The 20,677-nt window shown below is 38.5% G+C and overlaps 1 protein-coding gene across 1 annotated transcript; it reads right to left on the bottom strand.

The window, feature by feature from the left end:
* Nucleotides 1–4,958: 4,958 nt before the first annotated feature.
* postnb (periostin, osteoblast specific factor b) lies at nt 4,959–20,677 on the bottom strand. Its single transcript, XM_079271931.1, has 20 exons — nt 20,539–20,677; nt 19,906–20,004; nt 16,964–17,028; nt 16,645–16,802; nt 16,403–16,567; nt 16,163–16,309; nt 15,687–15,828; nt 14,566–14,778; nt 14,301–14,435; nt 11,752–11,900; nt 11,477–11,613; nt 11,152–11,282; nt 10,910–11,040; nt 10,508–10,610; nt 10,311–10,378; nt 10,140–10,185; nt 10,002–10,022; nt 9,347–9,658; nt 9,213–9,260; nt 4,959–8,227 (listed from the first exon to the last, which is right to left on the bottom strand). Exons 1-20 carry the CDS (start codon nt 20,655–20,657, stop codon nt 8,199–8,201), a joined length of 2,418 nt encoding a protein of 805 aa, XP_079128057.1. The 5' UTR covers nt 20,658–20,677; the 3' UTR covers nt 4,959–8,198.

Consider the following 20,677-nt stretch of genomic DNA (forward strand, 5'->3'; position numbering starts at 1 on the left):
TCATTTTGTACACATTTTCCAGTAACTTGACCACTTTCTTTTGAAGACTCTTTCTTGAACTCAAAATAAACCTCTCTGGGTTTGGATCATGCTTGAAAACATAATGAGGTTCAGACACAAACATACTCCTTTCACGTCAGGTTTTCGGCAGAGAAACATCTTCCAGGGAATTTTGGTACAAAAATTCTTCCATGTGTATTGAAGTGTAGTTCATGATTTTGTTAGTTGGCAAGATTATTGTATTGTTCACATTTTTGTGTGTCTGTAAAGTTTGTCCGCCTGCAAGTGATGCAGAACACTGAGCCATTTCTCAGACCATAACAATATCATTGGCTAGACAGAGAGGAAATGGCAGACTGGAAATCTGAACCACGAAGCACAGGGAGTCCCGTCTACGTGGCTCATGACTCCCATAAACTGCTGGAGGAGGGGAAGGGGAGTGTTGTTGGCGACCAGCTAACTGATCATGAAGGAAAAGAGTGAAATACTGCCTTGCCACTCTTGTAACCATGCAGCAGCAAAAACAAGTCTTATGTGTTGCCCGAACTGATGAAACTGTGAACCTGTGCTGGCTTAATTATTAAGTCACATGCAGTGGATCGTTTTTTAACATCATTCCCTGATGTACTGTAATTCAGAGTTTCCTTGGCTCTTCTGTGCATGTCTGTTCAGAAATCCATTCTGATGCATTGTAACTTTCAAAAAAACCCGTATACGTGGATTTCACTGAAAATAATCAATCACAAGGGAGACGTATTTTACAACAGTCACAGAATAAATAATTACGTAACTTTCGTAAAAGTTATTGTTAAGCGAGCCCTCTTACTCTAAAGAGTTGGAAGACTCACAAAAAAAAAGATCGTGGAAAAATAATTGTCAGAAATCATGCAGCAGAGGGCAAGATATTCAAACTTTTAGTCCAAGTACACTTCCCACTGTGCAACTTGGTAGTTTCATTGCAGCTTTACCTCATGCAAGGTGTTTTTCCCCATGCCCCCATTTCAGAATCAGAATCATCTTTATTGGCCATGTATGCGTACCCTTACATGGAATTTGTCTCCGGTTTCCACTCCGCTCTCAATGTATTTCATTTGTAGTGTATAGGCTTTCTGTTAAAAATGTTTAGCCTTCAAGACCAAGCCGAGATAACTCTGGTGTCATCGCTTAGGTTATCATCTCAGACTAGACAAAACCTCTAAAACCACAGAAGAAATTATAGAAATATGTTTATAGAAAAGTCAGCCCAGAATTCCTGGTTATTACGTCTTTCTGCAATGGTCACTTCTGCATCTCACGATTCATATCCAGTAGCAACTTTGCAGGCAGAAAGTAAGGATGATGAGATTGCTGAGGAAGATGAGTGTGTAGCTCCTCAGATGTTTATGCAGGAGATTTGAGTTTGTATCCCATTGCATACCTGCAGTTAACTTTTGCCATTGTATTAACTTTAACCAGGTGTTTACTTGCCTTATAATGTTGTGTCATATTATTTGCAATAACCGTCTTTTTTGCAACCTTAACCATATTGTAGTTTTCATGTGCAGTTATTGTAGAAACAGGGGATTTCAAATCATTGGCATTGAATGTATTCTGGGGTTTTGCAGAATATTTTAATATTGACAGTCTTGCATGGCAATAGGGTTGAAAAAGTGACACTCTGCAATCAGTTGATTACCCTTTTAAGCTACTTTATCTTTAGCTACTTCCCGAAAGGTTGTATAATGGTATGAGCCAAAACGTAAAAGTTGTGGTCAATTATATTCTGAGGAGGAGTTACATCACTAATCTGTATTACACCATATGGATACAGATTTGATCACTACACTGCATGTCCTGTGGCACAATGGAAAATGTCGGGATGTTTTCCATGAGGGTGAGTTATGAAAAAACTGTGCATGGTCTGTTGGCCATGCTGTATTCACAACCGTGTTGCACTTTCCCAATAAAAAGTGATGTTCTTCTTGCTGTCACTTAAGCCAAGAGTGCTCCAGTAAAAATAAAGTGTGTCATGACACCGCTGTCCAATATGTGTGTTCAATGTAGGAGGATGGTGCTCCAGAAGGAAGCAGAATGCTTATTCTAACGTCACACTGGACTTTCTAAATCTTCTGTTTAGACAAGTTACCACATTCTTCTTTGAAGCACTTAAGTTGCACTGAAAACCATTTACCAGCTGTTCAACTTGTGTCTCGGTCAAAAAAGACAATGAAACAGTTAGTACAGAAGTTAACAGCTACAAAGCTGCCATTTCATTTCATAAAAATGACCATTAGATGACATGGGGTACAGTATAAACTAATGAACAGGGTTCTGCTTGGTTCTGAAATAGTTAAAATCCTTATTGTGTCATCCAAGCTGTCCTGCAAGCCAGGGCTCACAATAAGTACAGGCCATTTCACAGTATTTGGGTTGGCCCAGGCATTGAAAGATGTTGAACCTGAAGGCGATGAATTGTTTTTAACAAGATTAATTTGAACATCGTATCCTCAGGTGTCTTTCATCAGGCACGCAGGACCTTTCCGCTGATATTTCCGCTGAGCTTTTCCGCTGTCAGGTTATGATTCAAAATAAGTCAACAGATCAAATGCAAAACCACACATGAACGTAGTTCAGAAGAAATGCAGCAAACTGTATAGGCCTGAAATAGAGTTGGCTATATTGACAGGTAGCCACATCTCTGAATTGCTACCCATATCTTGCATTTTGTCAAGCAGTTTAGACATTCAGTGTGTGGATATCAGGCTCAGTCAGAGAGGCCATTCTTATGTCATTTATACAAAACTTTAATCCAGCACCAGAAAAAAGTCCAGGAATAACTTGGTCCGTCCACAGAGTTACTGCTTCCGTGTGTCAATAATCCAGTGACTTTCCCATTTGTTTCAGAGACTATGTTCCTGATCCTTAAACACTTAAGGATTTACGGGTTATGTTCTCATTTGTATGTTTAAATCAAAGAAATATTGATCTATTTAGTGTACAAATGTATGGGTATAACATCTGAGACAATTACATACGGTAAGGCTCAGAAGCCGTTTTTTTCTGTCATAATAAATAACATAATTATTGCATAAGAGCATTTAAACTGGGTTTTAAAAATAGCCTAATGTGCCCTTCAAGGCTTTGATACAAAATTAATATTTAAATTACATTTTTAGTTGGTAAAAATTGCGTGGTGATTTCTCAAAGCAACCATGACTATTTTATTGTGATTATTGCATCTTTCAATTAATTTTTGATGTTTTTGACTGTAGAAAAAGTTGTCAGTCTCAATAAAAAAGGGTGCTGTGTTGGTAAACGTTATGTACCGCTGTTTGCAGAAACAGAAGTATGTCAGTCATGTTCAGTTTCTAACCGTATTCATTTATGACCATTTCAATCACATTTTAGACCCTTATAGAATATGAATCTTGTACTATACGGACGTTTTCCTAAACTTATCTGCAGAGTTCATTTTGCAAGATCAGCTATTTAATGCTCACACATGTACAGTGTCCTTTAATCTTCATTGATAGATGTGATGGAGACAAAAGCAGGTTAGTATTCATTTTCAAAACATCTTTGAGAATAATACATTTATCCTGGAGATGAACCTATAATCTTCCTCCCATGCATCATTCTAGTAGCCCAAATATTATGTAACATCTTGGTATTCATGACTGGAAACAGTCAAACTAAATTCAAGGTCTGCATGTTTTGGACAAAGTCATACGATAAGACTTGCATAGTGACTGATTTTATTACGATTAATAATTATGATATATTTATAATTATAGCTGGCATTTATACATTTATGTTAACTAAAAAAATAAAATAGAGTGCTAACCCAAGACATTTAGGTGTGGAAGTACATGAAGGCATACCTATAAAACAAACACATCTGGAGAGAAATATTTTTGCCACATTTTTGCCATAAAAGCATATAAAACTCTCTGGCAATGATTCCTGGCAGTCTGTCAGAGCATGACAGGTTACGTAACATTCACTGTTGTGCACATTTACTGAGCCAGAGAGTTCTCCTGGTATGCTTATATATGTTTGATTGATTTGGGCCAAGTAAAAACAGACTGAAACCTTCCCTGAACTCTAATATTTGTGGATCAGATGAGGTGAACGTGTATATTACATCAAAGACATTATACTATTCATCCTACTTTTCTAAATGCAAATATGCAAACATCCTGCATTTTGGAGTGTGATTAGATATACTAAGACCTTATTTGGATAATTCACACCGGAAAAGATCAGTTTATATTTCAAATATATTGATAATGTCATTGCACAGTATGTATATCATCAAATCATGAATTGATTATTGGATTCTGGAAGACTTTGCTCTGCTCTGTACTATTATAAAATCTAAGATGCTAATTTCATTTTGTAGCACAAAGAACATATTTAAAAAAAAAAAAGTGTTTTGTATTAAAGCATGTACAGTGTGATGCAACTTTCAAGGCTGAAACTCATGTCATTAATACAGTATTAGGTTATAAAATTACAAACAACAAAAGGCTGTCAGATAAGTGAAAGCTCATTTGGCACAACGATACTGGAAATCAATTAGCTTCCTGTGTGTTTCACTTACGGTAAGAATAAGCAGACAGCTGCCTGTTGCTGATAGTGATGAGCAGTGGAAACTGTCAGGTGAAGTTTGAATCTATTGTTGGTGGTACCAGTAGTCTAATAAATTATTTAATATTTGATTGGAAGATCACTGAAGACTACAGTGTGGACAATCCAAAACCAGATGGAAAAGCACTAGGATCCTCCAGCCGATGTTTTCTCAATTTTCATGTCCTGCTGTGCATCTGACTGCAGAATGTATTCAATCTCTCAGTAGAAAGATTTTCATGTTAATGTAGCGGTTTACTCAAATAGTTACTTAATCTTTGCTGGTACACCTAATGCAACAGTGACTGATACAGTCTAAACAAAGGGGAAAATATTGCCAAACAAACAAGCAGAGGAATTTATTTATTTTTCAGGGACAATGCACACTAATCAACAGTTACACTGTAAGTGAGCCAGAGTTAGCTAGAGAGGCTAATTTCCATCTGCTGTCCCCAGCCAGATGTTTCAAGGCAGCCTAAAATAACAAAATCTCAAATTGAAACGAAGTTAAAATTCATAGAGAAACAGACAGCAACATATAGACAAAACCGAAACACAGCAAAAGAAAAGTGTACGACATTAAAGCAGAGCAGACATAACAGGTTTCAGGAATAAATGTTTTTTTTTATGTTTATGGCCATGACTCATGGAGACTGTATTCCCAGCCCCCCACCAGCATTACTAAAGACAACTTAATAATGATACTGAATTAGGGTCAGTCACTTGCAACAAGACCCTCATTACACAGGACAAGACTATGGACAAGACCCTAAACTCCCCAAGTAAAGCAAGTTTAAAAAAAAGTTATTGCAACAACCACAGAGTACAGATATGAATGTGTTGGTACAGGATTTAAGGGCTATCTTCTATTTTTTTTTACATTCGTTGATCTTGCTGTATAGCAAACAATAGAGTAACATTTATCGTACTTTTTATTTGGTTGGCAGGCAAGTTATTTTTTGGGTTTTCCACGGGCCACTGACTGGATGAACATATTATGTTTTAATATTGCTGAATAAAACATAATTTCAATGGCAAGACAACAATGATTTCATCACTTCAAGCTGGCGAATACAGCCTGTTGTATCATAAAATTACACATCGACAAAAAATGTCTTTACATGTCGTGTTTGTGCTTTAGTTCTGTATGTTGTAAGAGTTTGCGATTTGTACCCATTTTACTCCATCCAAGAAGTCATAAAAAGCACTGAAGAGTTTTGCACATGAGCCAAATAACAAAGGAGCTGGGCCTGTCCCAAATCTCTGCACATAACAGCTCACACAATGTCCCTGCAACCTCAACGTATAACAATGCATTCATTGTTGATAATATCATAATACCCACTGTAAATAAAATAACAATTACTGATGAATGATTCATTTGTAATCACACAATACAACTGATATAAGTTATTCAGTGCGGCTGTAAGCCTTGTGTACAGCACGCTGACTATTATCTTTTTGAGCCTAATTGTGGAAATGCTGATTCATGTTATCATAATCTTGTTGTCCGAAAACAATGCTCTTAAATTGTTCTGAAAACAACTTTTTGAAAATGATGATCAATGTCTTTAATTTTGCATTGTTACCTTGGTTCAAAAAATAATGTTCTATGAACGTAAGAAAAACTACATCCAAAACCGCTAGGAAAACTGCGCCACAAGAATGTTCAGAATACGAGGATCCAATAATGTTCTTGAGGCTCCAAGATCTTTTTGTGAAGGTAAATTTCTTTGAATGTTTGGAAGAAAAAAAAGTTCCAAAAACATTAACAAAACAACGTTACGAAAACATTAGGGATACACATTCCAAGACCACTCCGTAACGTTTCAAGAACGTTCTGAAAACAACATTCCAAATATGATAGGAAAACAACGATGGTCAATGTTTTCATTTTAATTTTATAATGGGTGTGTATTGGACGGAATGTTCAGACTTAGAGGAGTGACATCACCGCTAGAGAGAAGAGGAGCTTGAAAATGATTTTGTAGATTTTCCAAACAACTTGCCTTCATTACCACAATATTCCCTTCATACACCATTTTAGGTCAAAACGTAGGACATATTGTCCTCGCCGCAGACATGTATCCATGGAATAAAATGGACTTACAGATTTAGCTCAGGGAGCCTGAAAGTGAAATGAATGCCAACTAAGTGCCCTAATGCACTCTATGTTAACTCACAGTGTTAACAGACAGTACCTGTTTTGTAACCTGCTCTCATGCTCACATATTGACACCACAAATATAAAAATGACATCACCGTGTTCGGCAGAGTCTTATAGACAGCTGACTTGACTGAGCAGCAATTATGAAGCATTATGATACTTGATCTTATCAATCTATCCATTATCTGTACCGATGGCCTTCAAAATGCTTCATAATGTCTTCTGGTTATTGCTATAAAGAATGTTGTGGAATATTTCTTAAACTATTCGGGAGAAAAGTGTAAAGTGTTTTCAAATCAATGTCAAATGAAACAGTGTTCTTGATGAAGGATCAAAGTTGTAATCGTCAATTTATTTGCTTGCAAGCAAAGAGAACACAGTCTCACAGATACATCACCGTCATCTGCAAGAGGTGCTCTGACAACACATTCAAATGCATGGACATTTATGCTCAGCCAGCATGCTGTTATCTTGCTTCGCAAACAAGAATAAACAAAGAAGACAGAAGAAGAAAACAAGTCAAAGCAGATGTTTTCCTTTGAAGCCTTTCCTTTTATTTCAAATTTTACAAAGTTTTCAAAAATGGGTTGCCAAGCTCCCTCCTAAATACACATTAAAAAGATTGCATTGAAAAAGATGACTCAGAAATCTTAGAGTCTAAGATACAAGTCTGTTCTTGGAAATACAAAAGGCAGCCACATTTAGATTTTGACATTTGATATTCAACTTTTCTAAACCATAGTCGACTACTGAAAAGCCTTCCAAGTACATTAGAAATGACTCCAAACAACGGCCTTTTTAAATTGGCATATTTATATAAGAGAATGCACTCTATTGGAATATGTTTAAAAAATAGAAAGGAAACAATCTGCAGTTGGATACATCGATCCAAAATACAAGCATAGACACAATTTACATGAAACCTTAAACAACTCAGCCACGGATACGTAAAAAAATCATTGAAGTCTGAAAACACACCATTTATTTTTCTATTTTTTTATCATGCTGAGATTTATAAATCTTCCAATACCGCTCGTAACATCTCCTTGTTTTAACCTTCACCTCCAGCAAAAGTTTAAAGTGTAGAACAGAAATGTTTTTATAGCGACTCGTAATGGTTCGGATTTTAAAAAAAATATTGCTATCCTGACTTGCTTGGCGTCTTTAAAGTAATGCCAAAATGTAAATTTGAACCCTGTTTACATATGCTGAACTCTTTTGAGACATTGAACACTCATAATAGATATACATTCCAAGCACAATTCAATTGTTTGTGAAAATATTTTACTTTTGGCAATTATAAAAAACATTTTAAATCACTGACATTTTAAGTGTATTCTGTATTAAAAAAACAGCAGTTTCAACCTCTGGGTTTGGTGTCTCTCTCTGCCTTTACATGGTCGATATTCTCATCCGTCCATGCTCAGACCCTTCCCCTCCTCCTGTTGCCAGCTGTTAAAAAACAATACATGTCTGTCAGCCAACTCATGTGGAATAAATTATTATAAAAATGTAGAATACGTACGGCATGGAAGTTTTAAATCTAGGCTCTGATAGCCGCAAGGGAATATCAAGCTCAGCAGCACAGCAGGGGGTGATGATTATAATTTCATCCATACTCCAAGCCTACAGGTGGATGCTGCGGTGGAGGTGGGGCTCATTCAAATGGAATGCAGTATGAACAGCAGCCGCAGTGGCATTAGCACTAAGTGTCAGCATAGCGTTCATTTGAGCTTTGTGGCCGCAAGCATGGCAGCGAAAGATGGAGCAGCGCACAGTCAGCTTAAAGGAATAGGAAGACATTTTGGGAAATGTGCTTATTTGCTTTCTTGCCAAAAGTTAGATGAGAAGATTGATACTATTCCTGACAGCGGTATTAATCTTCTCATCTAACTCCTAGCAAGAAGCTGCATTACTCAAAATGTTGAATTATTCCTTTAAGTACATCCACCATGATAGAAGTGCGTTGGATAAATGATACAGGGAGAAGAATACTCCATCGGACTCATGTTGACTGCCTGAACCAGCTAACAGGCTACGCTGCATTTATTACAAATGCAGGTTTTTTTGAAAATCAAAATCAAATAGTATTCTGGTTATTTTAGCCTTAATATAGAAATTCTAACATTACAATTGTACCTAAACATTATAACATTTTTTAACATTGTAATTGTCATAAACATTAACTGTAGTATGTTTGTATTTTATTAATTCATGATTTGGATTCATTTATGGGATTACTCGAACTAGTGTTAATCTAATTTATATTATTCAATATTTTAAGAGAGATATAAAAAATATTTCTCTACAAATCCAACCACATTTACCACCACACCAGGGAAGAGAGCAACACAACGTTGAACACCATTGATCATGATAGTGACATAGAACAATAAGCCCCATCCATGCCTTGTGAATCATAATCAGTTTCACTGACCTCCCGGACCGAAGTTGGCGGTGTGAGAGCTGACTGAGAACTGAGGGCCTGCAGACGACAGCAATTCATGAGTTTGTGAGATAATTAATGATATGAAACTACTGATGTATCAATTCAAGTAAAAAAACATTTACCTTGAATGACCCTGGTAACCGTGGAGCTGGAGGCTTCCCCTTCAATGACTCTGATCACCTTGGTGATGGAGGGCTCACCTTCAATGACTCTGATCACCTTGGTGATGGAGGGCTGACCTTCAATGACTCTGGTCACCTTGGTGATGGAGGGCTCACCTTCAATGACTCTGGTCACCTTGGTGATGGAGGACTGACCTTCAATGACTCTGGTCACCTTGGTGATGGAGGGCTGAACTTCAATGACTCTGGTCACCTTGGTGATGGAGGGCTGACCTTCAATGACTCTGGTCACCTTGGTGATGGAGGGTTGACCTTCGACACAGAGAATATTTGCATTCAGGTATCGTAACATTGGACCTTTCCTTCCATCAAAAAGTTTGCTTTGACAAAAATGTGATGAATAATAATTGCTGACTGGTAATTAGCCAGTAGCAGATAAGAAATACTCTTATCCTCTCTCTGATTAATGATACTTCAGCTGTCAAACGCTACAACTGTGTTCTGAGCATGCATTTGTAGAATCAGGGATTAACGAGGAGTGTTGGTGATTGATCAGCACGTTTCAATTCAGCAGGAAGCAGACTAGTGATCCCCCAATTCTGTGCATGCAACTGTTTAAACTGTTTAACATATTAATAAATCATCATTACTGTACCTTCCTGGATGATGATCCTCTCTAAAAACAACAGGAGATATAAATCCATTATTGAGAGAGAAGAATGCCTTTTAAGAGATTACAAATTATGTAGATTAAAAAACACACACAAATAAACATAATAATACTGCTACTTACTCAGAAATGTAAGGGGAATTTCCTGATATCTGAACCCTGAAATGAACTGTAAAAAACAAGTAGAAAATTGGTTACAGCCATTGACAACAACACCTGCACACAGAAAACTGCACCCTGCCTTTTATAGGTCTCACAGCTTTAATAACTAGATGTAAATCTTTGATATGACACCTTGATTTTAATGTAAGTGATGAGCCTCTCCAATAGCATGAGGAAATCCTGGCTTCCAACTGGCACATCTAAAAGAAAGCACAGGGCGTTAACTTAGGTTGGGCCTTTACAACTGTTATAAAAGAAGGGCAGAGAGTGCATCTCTTGACAGATTTACAAAAGTCATATTAACTGAGTTGACGGGGTAAACATTTTACCTCCTGGATACAAGACTTGGCTGACGAAGTGGATGACTCCATTGGTGGCCATGATATCAGATTCAGGGACTTGGACAGAATTCACTAGCATAGAGTTGGTTGCCTGATGGAGACAGTTAAAATAATTACAAACACATAATGAGCGGCTTAGATTAACCTGTATTTCAAAATAAGGAATTAACTGTATTCTTCAGTAAATAACTATATTAGTTTGCTAAGGTTACTGAGTTATACAATCCAGGATGATATTTTTTGAGATAATCATGATCTAGACTATTATAATCTTAATGAATAATTTAAATACATTTTTACACCGTTATACTTAAAGATAACACAAAATATAAAGGTGAAAAGTTTATTGACACAAGATAAATGTTTAGTCTTGCTGTTCTAAATACATACAGCTATCACTCTGAGGTTGCCGCCCTGAAGAGACTTGAGAAGGTTTGTCACCCCAGTCTCCAAACCACCACCAATGAAGATGCCATTATTGATGTGATACAAAAGGATGGTTCTGAGAGCGTTCATGTCACCTGAAATAAAGAATGGCAAATATTCACTTCATTTTTTTGTGTTGTTTGTGATTTTCAACGAGTAACATAAGGGCTTGAAACACGTGTGTAAAGGTAGTATGGAAGACCTACTCTTCAACAAGGACAAATCACTTTCACTTAAACTAGCGAAAGCCTTATCAGTCGGGGCAAACAGAGTAAAGTCTCCCTCTTGTTTCAGCAGGTCTGTCAAGCCAGCAGCTTCCATCAGAGACAAAAAGATCCTGCAGCCAAGAGAAGAAAATGGTAACTTGGCTGTTACAGAACCCACTGACATATTGCAACAACAGCACTTTCTGATTCCCATATGTGCCATGTTGATTTAATGGAAAGATACATGTATGTAACCAATATGTGGTTGTGCTGCTTTTTAATACGGGCAGTCCATTTTCACTTCACAACATTGCTCTTTACTTACTTGAACCCTCTATTTTCTGTCAGAATTTCAAACATCGATTTTTCCGCCGGTTTCAAAAAAGTCCTCACGAGATGAAGGGCACCATTGCTTCCTTCTTTACTGCCTCTTACCAGACAGGAATTCTCAATGCACACAGCCTGCAGAAATAATCCACAAGTTAAAGGCAAGGGGATTCATTACCTCTCGAAGATTTGAGGATGGATGGTCAAATAACAGGGGTAATGTGTGGCACACAGCAACAACTTTTGGGCACAACTTCAGAGAAGAGGACGCACTGTGCGATAGATGAAGACTCTCAGAAATCTTCCTGCAATGGTCTCCAGCAGCTGGCCATTGAACAACTCTCCCAGGACAATCTTTCTTTTCAAGATGTGGCTCTCCAGGATAATCTTGAGCAAACTCTGATCCATGGACATCACTTCATCTGTAGAGGAAATACATTTTATATTCCCCATTACAAATGAAACATACCAGCAACATTGTACATTTACATCTAGTGTATTGGCTTTTGCATCAGAAATCGCATTTATATTTACATTATTTTGAACATAATGTCCAGAGAGCAGTAGCAACTATTCTAACTGCGCAAAGACCTATCTGCCATTAGTGACTTGATTTACTGGGCAGTTCTATAGGTGGACCACATTAACCTATAGACCATGAGACATGATGTCCTGTACATGAAATCATTTACAGTTTAATATTCTGTTACATTCAGCTGTTGCTTGTGCATACTTGTGCACCCATTTAAAACCATATGCCTTTGAAGATAAAAGTATTCTGCCTCGATCAATTACACATTCTTGTTACAGACGCAAACCATCTTTCGTCCCTTCGGGTGAAGTCCAGGAATGTTGTCAGGGGGAGTGGGTATTTGGTCTTACATGGCATAACGATTCTGCAATATTCCAATAAATTCACCATTTCCCTGAAGCTCCATTTATGTACATTTCTATTGACGTTATGACTCAGCATGCAATGCGGAAATACAAAATATCCTCCTTTATTCCAGACTGTGACTGAGTGCGGAGCAGCCTAGGTTCATATTTAGCCATGTGCTTAGTGAAAAACAGATGGGCGTTTATTCTGCTCTTGCTTTGTGCAGGAAAGCTTAACAGATAGCTAACAGTAAATCCTTTCAATAAAGACCCAGGCATCCGTTGAAGAGTTTCAGGGCTTTAGTTAGAAGTTCTTTATTTTTCAACGGATGCCTGGGTCTTTATTGAAAGGATTTACTGTTAGCTATCTGTTAAGCTTTCCTGCACAAAGCAAGAGCAGAATAGTAAAAATACTAAGGTCTCTCAAGGTTACCAAACAGAAGAGGTGAAACATTAGTGCAGCGTGTCCTTTCATTAGAATACTAAAACAACGAGGTACTAACTACGGCAAGAGAGGAAGGACAAATGCGAGCATGAAAAGGCAATGACATTCTACAACACAGAAATGTGGGGGCAGAACACTCCCCGCCTGGTATTTTATAATACCACTATATTCCCTCACTGAGGAGCAGTACAACCTCTGTAACAGGTCTTGAATACACCTTAGGGGTACCGTCTCTGATGATCCTGACATTAACTTTCCGAACTCTGCCATCCCGGCTTGGAGTGGTCTCAACAATAAGTCCTGTGGGCCACTCGTTTCTCTTGACTTGAGTGTCTTTTAGGAGTACCACATCTCCAACTTGCAAGTTTGGTCTTTCGGATTGCCACTTCTTGCGAGGCTGGAGGGTAACCAAGTATTCTTGCTTCCAGCGTCTCCAGAAGGTTTCAGCAAGGCTTTGGACTTGCCTCCACTGCGTGTTATAGAGATCCTTGAGATCCATCTTCCCTGACGGAGCAGAAACTGCGTCAGTCTTCTGAGTGAGCAGCATTGCGGGTGTGAAAACTGCTGGCATCTCAGGATCGGAGGACAGTGGAACTAGGGGTCTTGCGTTCATGATTGCCATGACTTCAGCCATTAGTGTCGCCAGCACTTCATGTGAGAGATGACTGTTCTCCTTCAACAACATGGCATCTAAAATGCGACGTGCAATACCGATCATCCTCTCCCACACACCTCCCATGTGAGAAGAGTGTGGAGGATTAAAAGTCCAGGTGCAGCCTTTGTGTTGCAGGTGAGCTTTCAACTCTAGATCTTCTGAGTTAATCTGCAGTTCTTTGCAAGCTCCAATGAAGTTTGTTCCCCTATCAGAACGCAGTAGTCTCACAGGGCCTCTGATAGCGGTGAATCTCCTCAAAGTATTAATGAAGCTGGAGGTTGTCATATTCTCAATGACCTCAATGTGCACCGCACGCGTACTCAGACAGGTGAACATGACTGCCCACCGTTGTTTTAGTATTCTAATGAAAGGACACGCTGCACTAATGTTTCACCTCTTCTGTTTGGTAACCTTGAGAGACCTTAGTCTTTTTACTATTCTGCTCTTGCTTTGTGCAGGAAAGCTTAACAGATAGCTAACAGTAAATCCTTTCAATAAAGACCCAGGCATCCGTTGAAAAATAAAGAACTTCTAACTAAAGCCCTGAAACTCTTCAACGGATGCCTGGGTCTTTATTGAAAGGATTTACTGTTAGCTATCTGTTAAGCTTTCCTGCACAAAGCAAGAGCAGAATAGTAAAAAGACTAAGGTCTCTCAAGGTTACCAAACAGAAGAGGTGAAACATTAGTGCAGCGTGTCCTTTCATTAGAATACTAAAACAACGAGGTACTAACTACGGCAAGAGAGGAAGGACAAATGCGAGCATGAAAAGGCAATGACATTCTACAACACAGAAATGTGGGGGCAGAACAGCGTTCATGATGTAATGAACAGTATGTTGCTCACCATTGAAGGCAGCATTGAAGGGAGCCAGCAATGTGTACTCAGTGCCTGTTCTCATGGCAGCAGAAAGGCCCAGCTCAGATACCATGTCACCAAATGTTGACTGGGAACTTCCTACCAGTTCCATCACCTGTTTAGCTTGAAGGACAAAGAGAATCCCACCACCATTAAAATATGGATTACAGAAAAACATGAAACACCTGCCGCATTATATATTCATATAGTAAACCAGGTATGCTTAAATGAGAGGAAAATGTCGGAGTCTAACCTGAGTCTGGCATGAGCACTTGGTCAATAAGGTGGATGACACCATTGGTGGTGACGATGTCCTTCTTGCGCACCATCTTAATGCCGTTGACTGTTAGACTTTCACCATCGCAGCCAATATCAATAGTGTTGCCCTCAAGGGTCTCATAAGAGGTGCCAGCCATGATGGCCTCAGAGCACTGGACTGAGTCCAGAAGGTGGAAATTCAGAAGAGCTGAAAAAGCAAGACAGTTTTGAATTAATGTATAGTTTAGGTGAATATATATGTTTATTTGAAGGTCAGTTTGCTGCATGGGCTATTTTATGTTCTTTCGCATGTTTCACTGCAGCTGAGGATAAAATGCATTGGGAACCTGAGGACCCTTTGGATCCCTCGGGTCCCTGAGTCAGACGACTTGTTATTTTCTAACTGATCTGTTTAAAATTGTGTGAAATGGTCTGATCTCACATCATAAGGCAAGCTGTGGACCAATAAAACAGTTTTGGGTTGTTGCCAATTTGACCAGCTTGCTCAATAAAGCAGCTGTTTCTTTCCTCTCAGTGTTGACACAAAACAAGATAATGTTGAAAATGATTCTGCACTATTTAATTGTTTTTTCCTGGATTTTTTAAGAGCTTACGGTCACTGTATACTTGAAAGCTTTAACTTGCTCTGATTGACGATTACAGTGGAACAATTCTTGCAAATGTCTGAGAAAAATACTAATAGCTACATTATATTAATCCTGACTTGCTCACAACATGTATACCTCTAAAAGTATCAAACCAAAAGTGTCAAATGTGTCAAATTGTTTGACTTTCCACTAACAATTTCATGCGTGACTTGAAACTTGAGACTTATTTTTACAAGTCTCAACTGTATTATGTACAGCTTGCCAAATGTGTTTAAGTTCCAGATCAATTGCTGCGTCATCTGATTTGAGTTAGAAGAAGTTGAACAAGTGAATAAATGGTTGACTTAGTCTAAGAAAAATGCCGCCAGTGAATCACCGAATTTATTTTCCTGTACCTCATCGATAAATGTAAATATGGTCCCAGGTTTGCAACAGTTAAAATAAATCCTCAGTTTGCAATGCAATGTTTTAGAAGGCCTTGACCTCTTTTAATAAAAGTCTAGTTTACCCGTGAGGGCCGCCTTGTCGCCCTGAAGTCTCTCCAGCACTTCACTGCCCAGACTCTCAAAGGCTTCGTTGGTGGGGGCAAATAGAGTGTAATGTCCTGGTTGACCCAGCTTCTCCAAGAATCCAGCCGTTAGAGCCACATCCTACATGGTGATTTCACCAACGGGATTATGTTCAATTAAATTAAATAGACAATAGACTACAGTATAAACATTTTCAGGAGACAGACATAACAATCTAATCATTTGAAAAAAAAACATTTTAAAGTAACTATATTGCAAATGCAAACTCTGCATGTGTTTTTCCATTCCCTCTAATCCCTGCATAGGTACGTTTTTTACCTGCAATATTTTCTAAATTGCTCTGCATGCTTGCATTCAATTTGAATTACTTGTAATGTGTTTGCACTTAGTTTACAATCCTGGTCCTTGAGGTGTTTACATTATTTTGTCAATTATTTTGTATGTATTTACTCACGCTCAAAGTTGTCAGGTCATCGTCAATCTCAATGACATCCTGGATTGTGTTTCCAACAGCACTGACAACACGGTCAACGACATGCACAACGCCATTGGTGGCAACCTGATTGCCATTGATGATCCTAGCGCAGTTCACAGTCACCACCTGCACATAACATACACAATGTTATACCACTGACAAGTGTTTATAGCACAACTACAAAAGGACCACGTGGTAATCTTGAATGATAATACTCACCCCATTGGGGTAATGGTTAATTTTGAGACCAAGGTCATTGTACATGGAGGTGACTGTCATTCCATTCTTTAGATCTTTAGTCAGGAGGCGTTTGTTGGCCATGTGATAATGCAGAGCGTTGTACAGTTCAATGTTGATATTGCTGACCAGTCCACTCCTCATTGTCTGATAGGTGAGGAAAACGAGATGTTAAAACCTCAAAGACAGAGAGCCTCTAGCTTATTATTTTGTTCTTGACTTACTTCATCCAAAAGCTCCCAGGCATCGTTGCTGGGGGCAAAGAAGGTGAAGGATCCAGATCCCTCAATCTCAGGCCTTAGCTTAGAAATATCAGAGTATTTTTGGGTTGAGGTGGCCTTCACCAGACCCAAGGTGCCATACACATTGTCAATCGGGGCCACTGAGAAAGAGATTTACAATACGCATTCTTAGATGTTAGCCTGCCATTCCAATAATAGAATCTACGTGTGTGGAAAGTATGCTTCGCCATCTTTTTCTACTTTATTTAGTCTAATTCCAAAACTAGCATACAGCTGCTCTACAATGTAGCACTTAACTCACCTGCAGGGCAACCATCCATGCCCTCCAACTTCATGTACCCTGGGCAGCACTCATAAAGCACAGTCCTGCAGGCAAAATACACAAATCACAAACATGGGTATTATCTTAAATAAGTAGCGCATAGCTTGAAAGTATCTTTCAACATTGTAAGACTTTTTTTTTGGGCAGCCATGTTTTGCACTGAATCGTCATTCCACACTGGCGTATTCAGTGTTTCCAGATGTTACTCATTTTCTCTTTTATAACCCAAACCGACCATGGGATCCTACAGCTTAGACCAAAACCTAATGGAAAGAATCAAGCCTCAAGGATTATGCTACCATTACAGTCGTATATTTATAGTACCAAGACCTCCTCTTTGAAGCTAAACAATTAGTTTGAACGATTGTACGTATTTGGTTAACCTCAGAAACATTTTGGCCTTGAAAAAGTGCAGTCTAATTACAGTTGAGGTTTAGGAAATGATGGTTGACAAGGAACATTTAAAAGGTTTGATGGTCTTTATGTAAACATTTGGGCTAATCTGAAAAACAGTAGTACTACTGAAAAGTAGTGCTGGACAATAGCCCGAGGGGGGTAGTAAAATTCAAAGTGCAGCTGCAACATATAAACATGACTATGCCCCTTGGGTCAGCAGGTTTGAACATGTTGGAACTATATCATTGTTTCCAGCTCTTGGAAAAGCAGACATTTGGAAACGTACGATTCACCTCAAATAACTAACACCAATAAAAGAAACACAAGACATAAAGAACAGAGTTGGCTGAGGAGTGCGTTACTGTGGACTGCCCAGTAGAATCGTTAGAAAACTCGAAGCTGCTTCTTTTCCCCATTAATCAGCTCAACATGATTTAAATCATCTTGAAAAATAGTAAAAACATTATTCATTCTTTGTCTATTACAAACTGATCACTTGTAAATAGCATAATGTAACAAGTGGCTTTTCATTTGGTTGTGTATGGGAGTGAACAGAGCTGGTTCTACATGACACAAAAGGAGGAGGAAGATGAGGACTGGACCAAGATTTAGCAGTTTCCCTATGAGATCTGCACACCAGGAATGCTCCATATGTGTGCTATATGTAGTTCAAATCAGACAATTTAGACTTTGTCAGCATGGTTAGGGACAAACAAAGACATTCTTGGATTTAATGATTGGATGACTAAAAGATGCTACACGTGCAGTAATTGTTAATAGTGAGATTCCAACACAAAAAAAAGTTTTAAAAAGAAGAAGAAGAAAAACCTATTTCAACTGTCTCAGACAGGGTACAGGCCGACGCTTCTGGGTCATGGCTGACTGCAAATCTTGAACAGCTCTATTTGAATCAAAGTTGAATGGAGTTGGGGGTACTTGGGGATGAGATCACACAAGCCCTAATGGGGCCGAGTCAGCAAAACCCTCGCTACACTGCTCTCCCACACAGAGGGATTGTATCTGGCCATGGCGTAGGAAACTTTTGACTTCTCAGCATCGCTATAAAATAACTGTTCCAAGAACCATGATCATTTTGTCAAACATATAATAAACTGTATGTGCTTTTATTCCAATTCAACCCATCACTAATGGGCAGTTTAGAAGTTTGGTTGTGCAAAGTTTTCTTCTTAGAGAGAGATAGCTGCTCTGGAAGCCGAAATAATATTACTTCTTGAATCAGTGGGACATGTACAAGTATTTGGCTGGCTAAATTAAGTTGCACAGCATCAATTGCCAGATACCACTGTAAAAAGGGCAATCTAAGCCATATTAGATCATTTTGGTCAGTGAGTTAGCGTGAATTAGTTTATATGTTTGAGATTGTAATGCTTTCCTGCTGCTTCTCTGATACAGTAGGAGAGATATCTTATTTTATTTGATCTTATAGACAAGTTAACCTTGCTGCATAAGTTATACCAATTTCATTAAGAATAAACTTGATTCTGTTCTGATTGGTCTAAATCAGTGTGGGACAGAGACGCTGAAGTCAAAGGTGTATGTACTCTGCAGCAGGCAAAATCAACAGCTGATTATCGAAACAGTTTTCTTTTCAATCAACTCCACGAAAACACTCATGAAGGGTAAACTTCATCAATTAATTAGAACATTTCTGCCTCCAGTGCAGCTCAGTTTTGAATAAATGGGTGTAGCTCAAACTTGTAATTACTAGTTATATGTTGTGATTTTAGGACACCTTGCATCCTCATACAATAACCGGTGTAAATTAGTAATCCAGTCCACCATGTGAATTAAACTTTGGCCCTCTTATGTTTTGATTGATTCCTCAGTCCCATTGAAATAGATACAACTCTTTGGCTGTTTCCAACATTATCATTTGCCAAGTTCAATGAGCAGTGGGTATGCATCATAAAGAACTCAGCCTTTAGAGTGCTAAGCATGACTTAGGCATAATGCATGCGTCAAGGGCAAGCTGAATGTGTGTGTGGGTGCGAGTGAGAGAGCGAGAGAGGAAGCGAGAGACTGTAAAATAGGCATGCTTCAATTCATGTTTAAACACAAAAGTGCTGAAGGGGCTGGAATAATATGAAAAAGAGTCTGTCTAGTATGACTGAGCTGAATCATAGCCTGGAATCAGTGATTCACAACTCCACGACAACCAGGCTTCCTAAGTTATGAAAACCTGAACGCACAGTTTATAGGATCAAATAGGACAGTCTCCCATACAAAGGATTTAGGGCTGTGTCCACAAATGTGTTTTTCATTTTAAGCGGTAGTCTATTCAAAGTAAGATAACAGATGTCTGTCTCTATGGAAACATTCAAGTTTCCACGAAACCCTTAAAGAAGAAGCAGGAGAAGAAGCAGACACAAGATAAATGCTGTATTTCCAAAATACGTACAGAACTGAGCACCCAGTAAAACTTTTAGTCACTGAATTTGCTTAGAATGTTCATCTTTAAACAAGAGAAATAACTTGTCCTATTGGAAACATAAAAATACACTTACGCTTTCTTTCCACAGATGGTCCCGCGGTACCAATTACGACAAGTGCTGAAGTACTTCTTCTTGGTCCCCATGACTTGCTGGAGCGCGCAGACATTGGGTCTGATGAGAATAGAGAGTAGAAAAGAGTAATGAAGCATATATCAGCAAGGCAAGGCAAGGCACGTTTATTGGTATAGCACATTTCAACAACAAGGTAATTCAAAGCAGGTAGAACACAGGAGTAAGAATAATTATGTGACAAACAGCCCTGCTGGGTAAGACATCAGTGTGTCAAGTGTGAAGATTTGTATATTTGGCAACTGGCCCAGCTGCTTTGTGAAACAGTAGCAGTAAAATATTACTAATCACAACATCCACATCTGCTGGATATAAAATTGGTTTGTCAGATTTGGGTTATAATTTGACAACTATAACCCTGCTGGTTTGTACCTTTTCTAAGTGAGACGTAATGTTATGATATAAAATGTGTCAAAAATGAACAATTAAAAGCAGATTTAGCAGAGACAAATAAGCTGAAATGTTTAGAACTATGATTGTTGTGCTCAAGGCTCAATACCTTTGAATGCAACATGAACTAACATGACATTACAAGGGTGTACAAATATTCATAATGAAACATATTGATAAGCTTACCCTTGTTTTCTTGCCCTGACACGACTGTGGAAAACAATTTTGTCATAAGCTGAAGAGTCGGCCTTGTCAAATGTGGAGAACACAAAGAGTGCAAATGCAGCTACAAAAAGGAGCTTCATCCTTGATTTCTAAGCTTGCC

The sequence above is a fragment of the Melanostigma gelatinosum genome (genome assembly GCF_949748355.1).
Source record: "Melanostigma gelatinosum genome assembly, chromosome: 7".
Classification (NCBI taxonomy): domain Eukaryota; kingdom Metazoa; phylum Chordata; class Actinopteri; order Perciformes; family Zoarcidae; genus Melanostigma; species Melanostigma gelatinosum.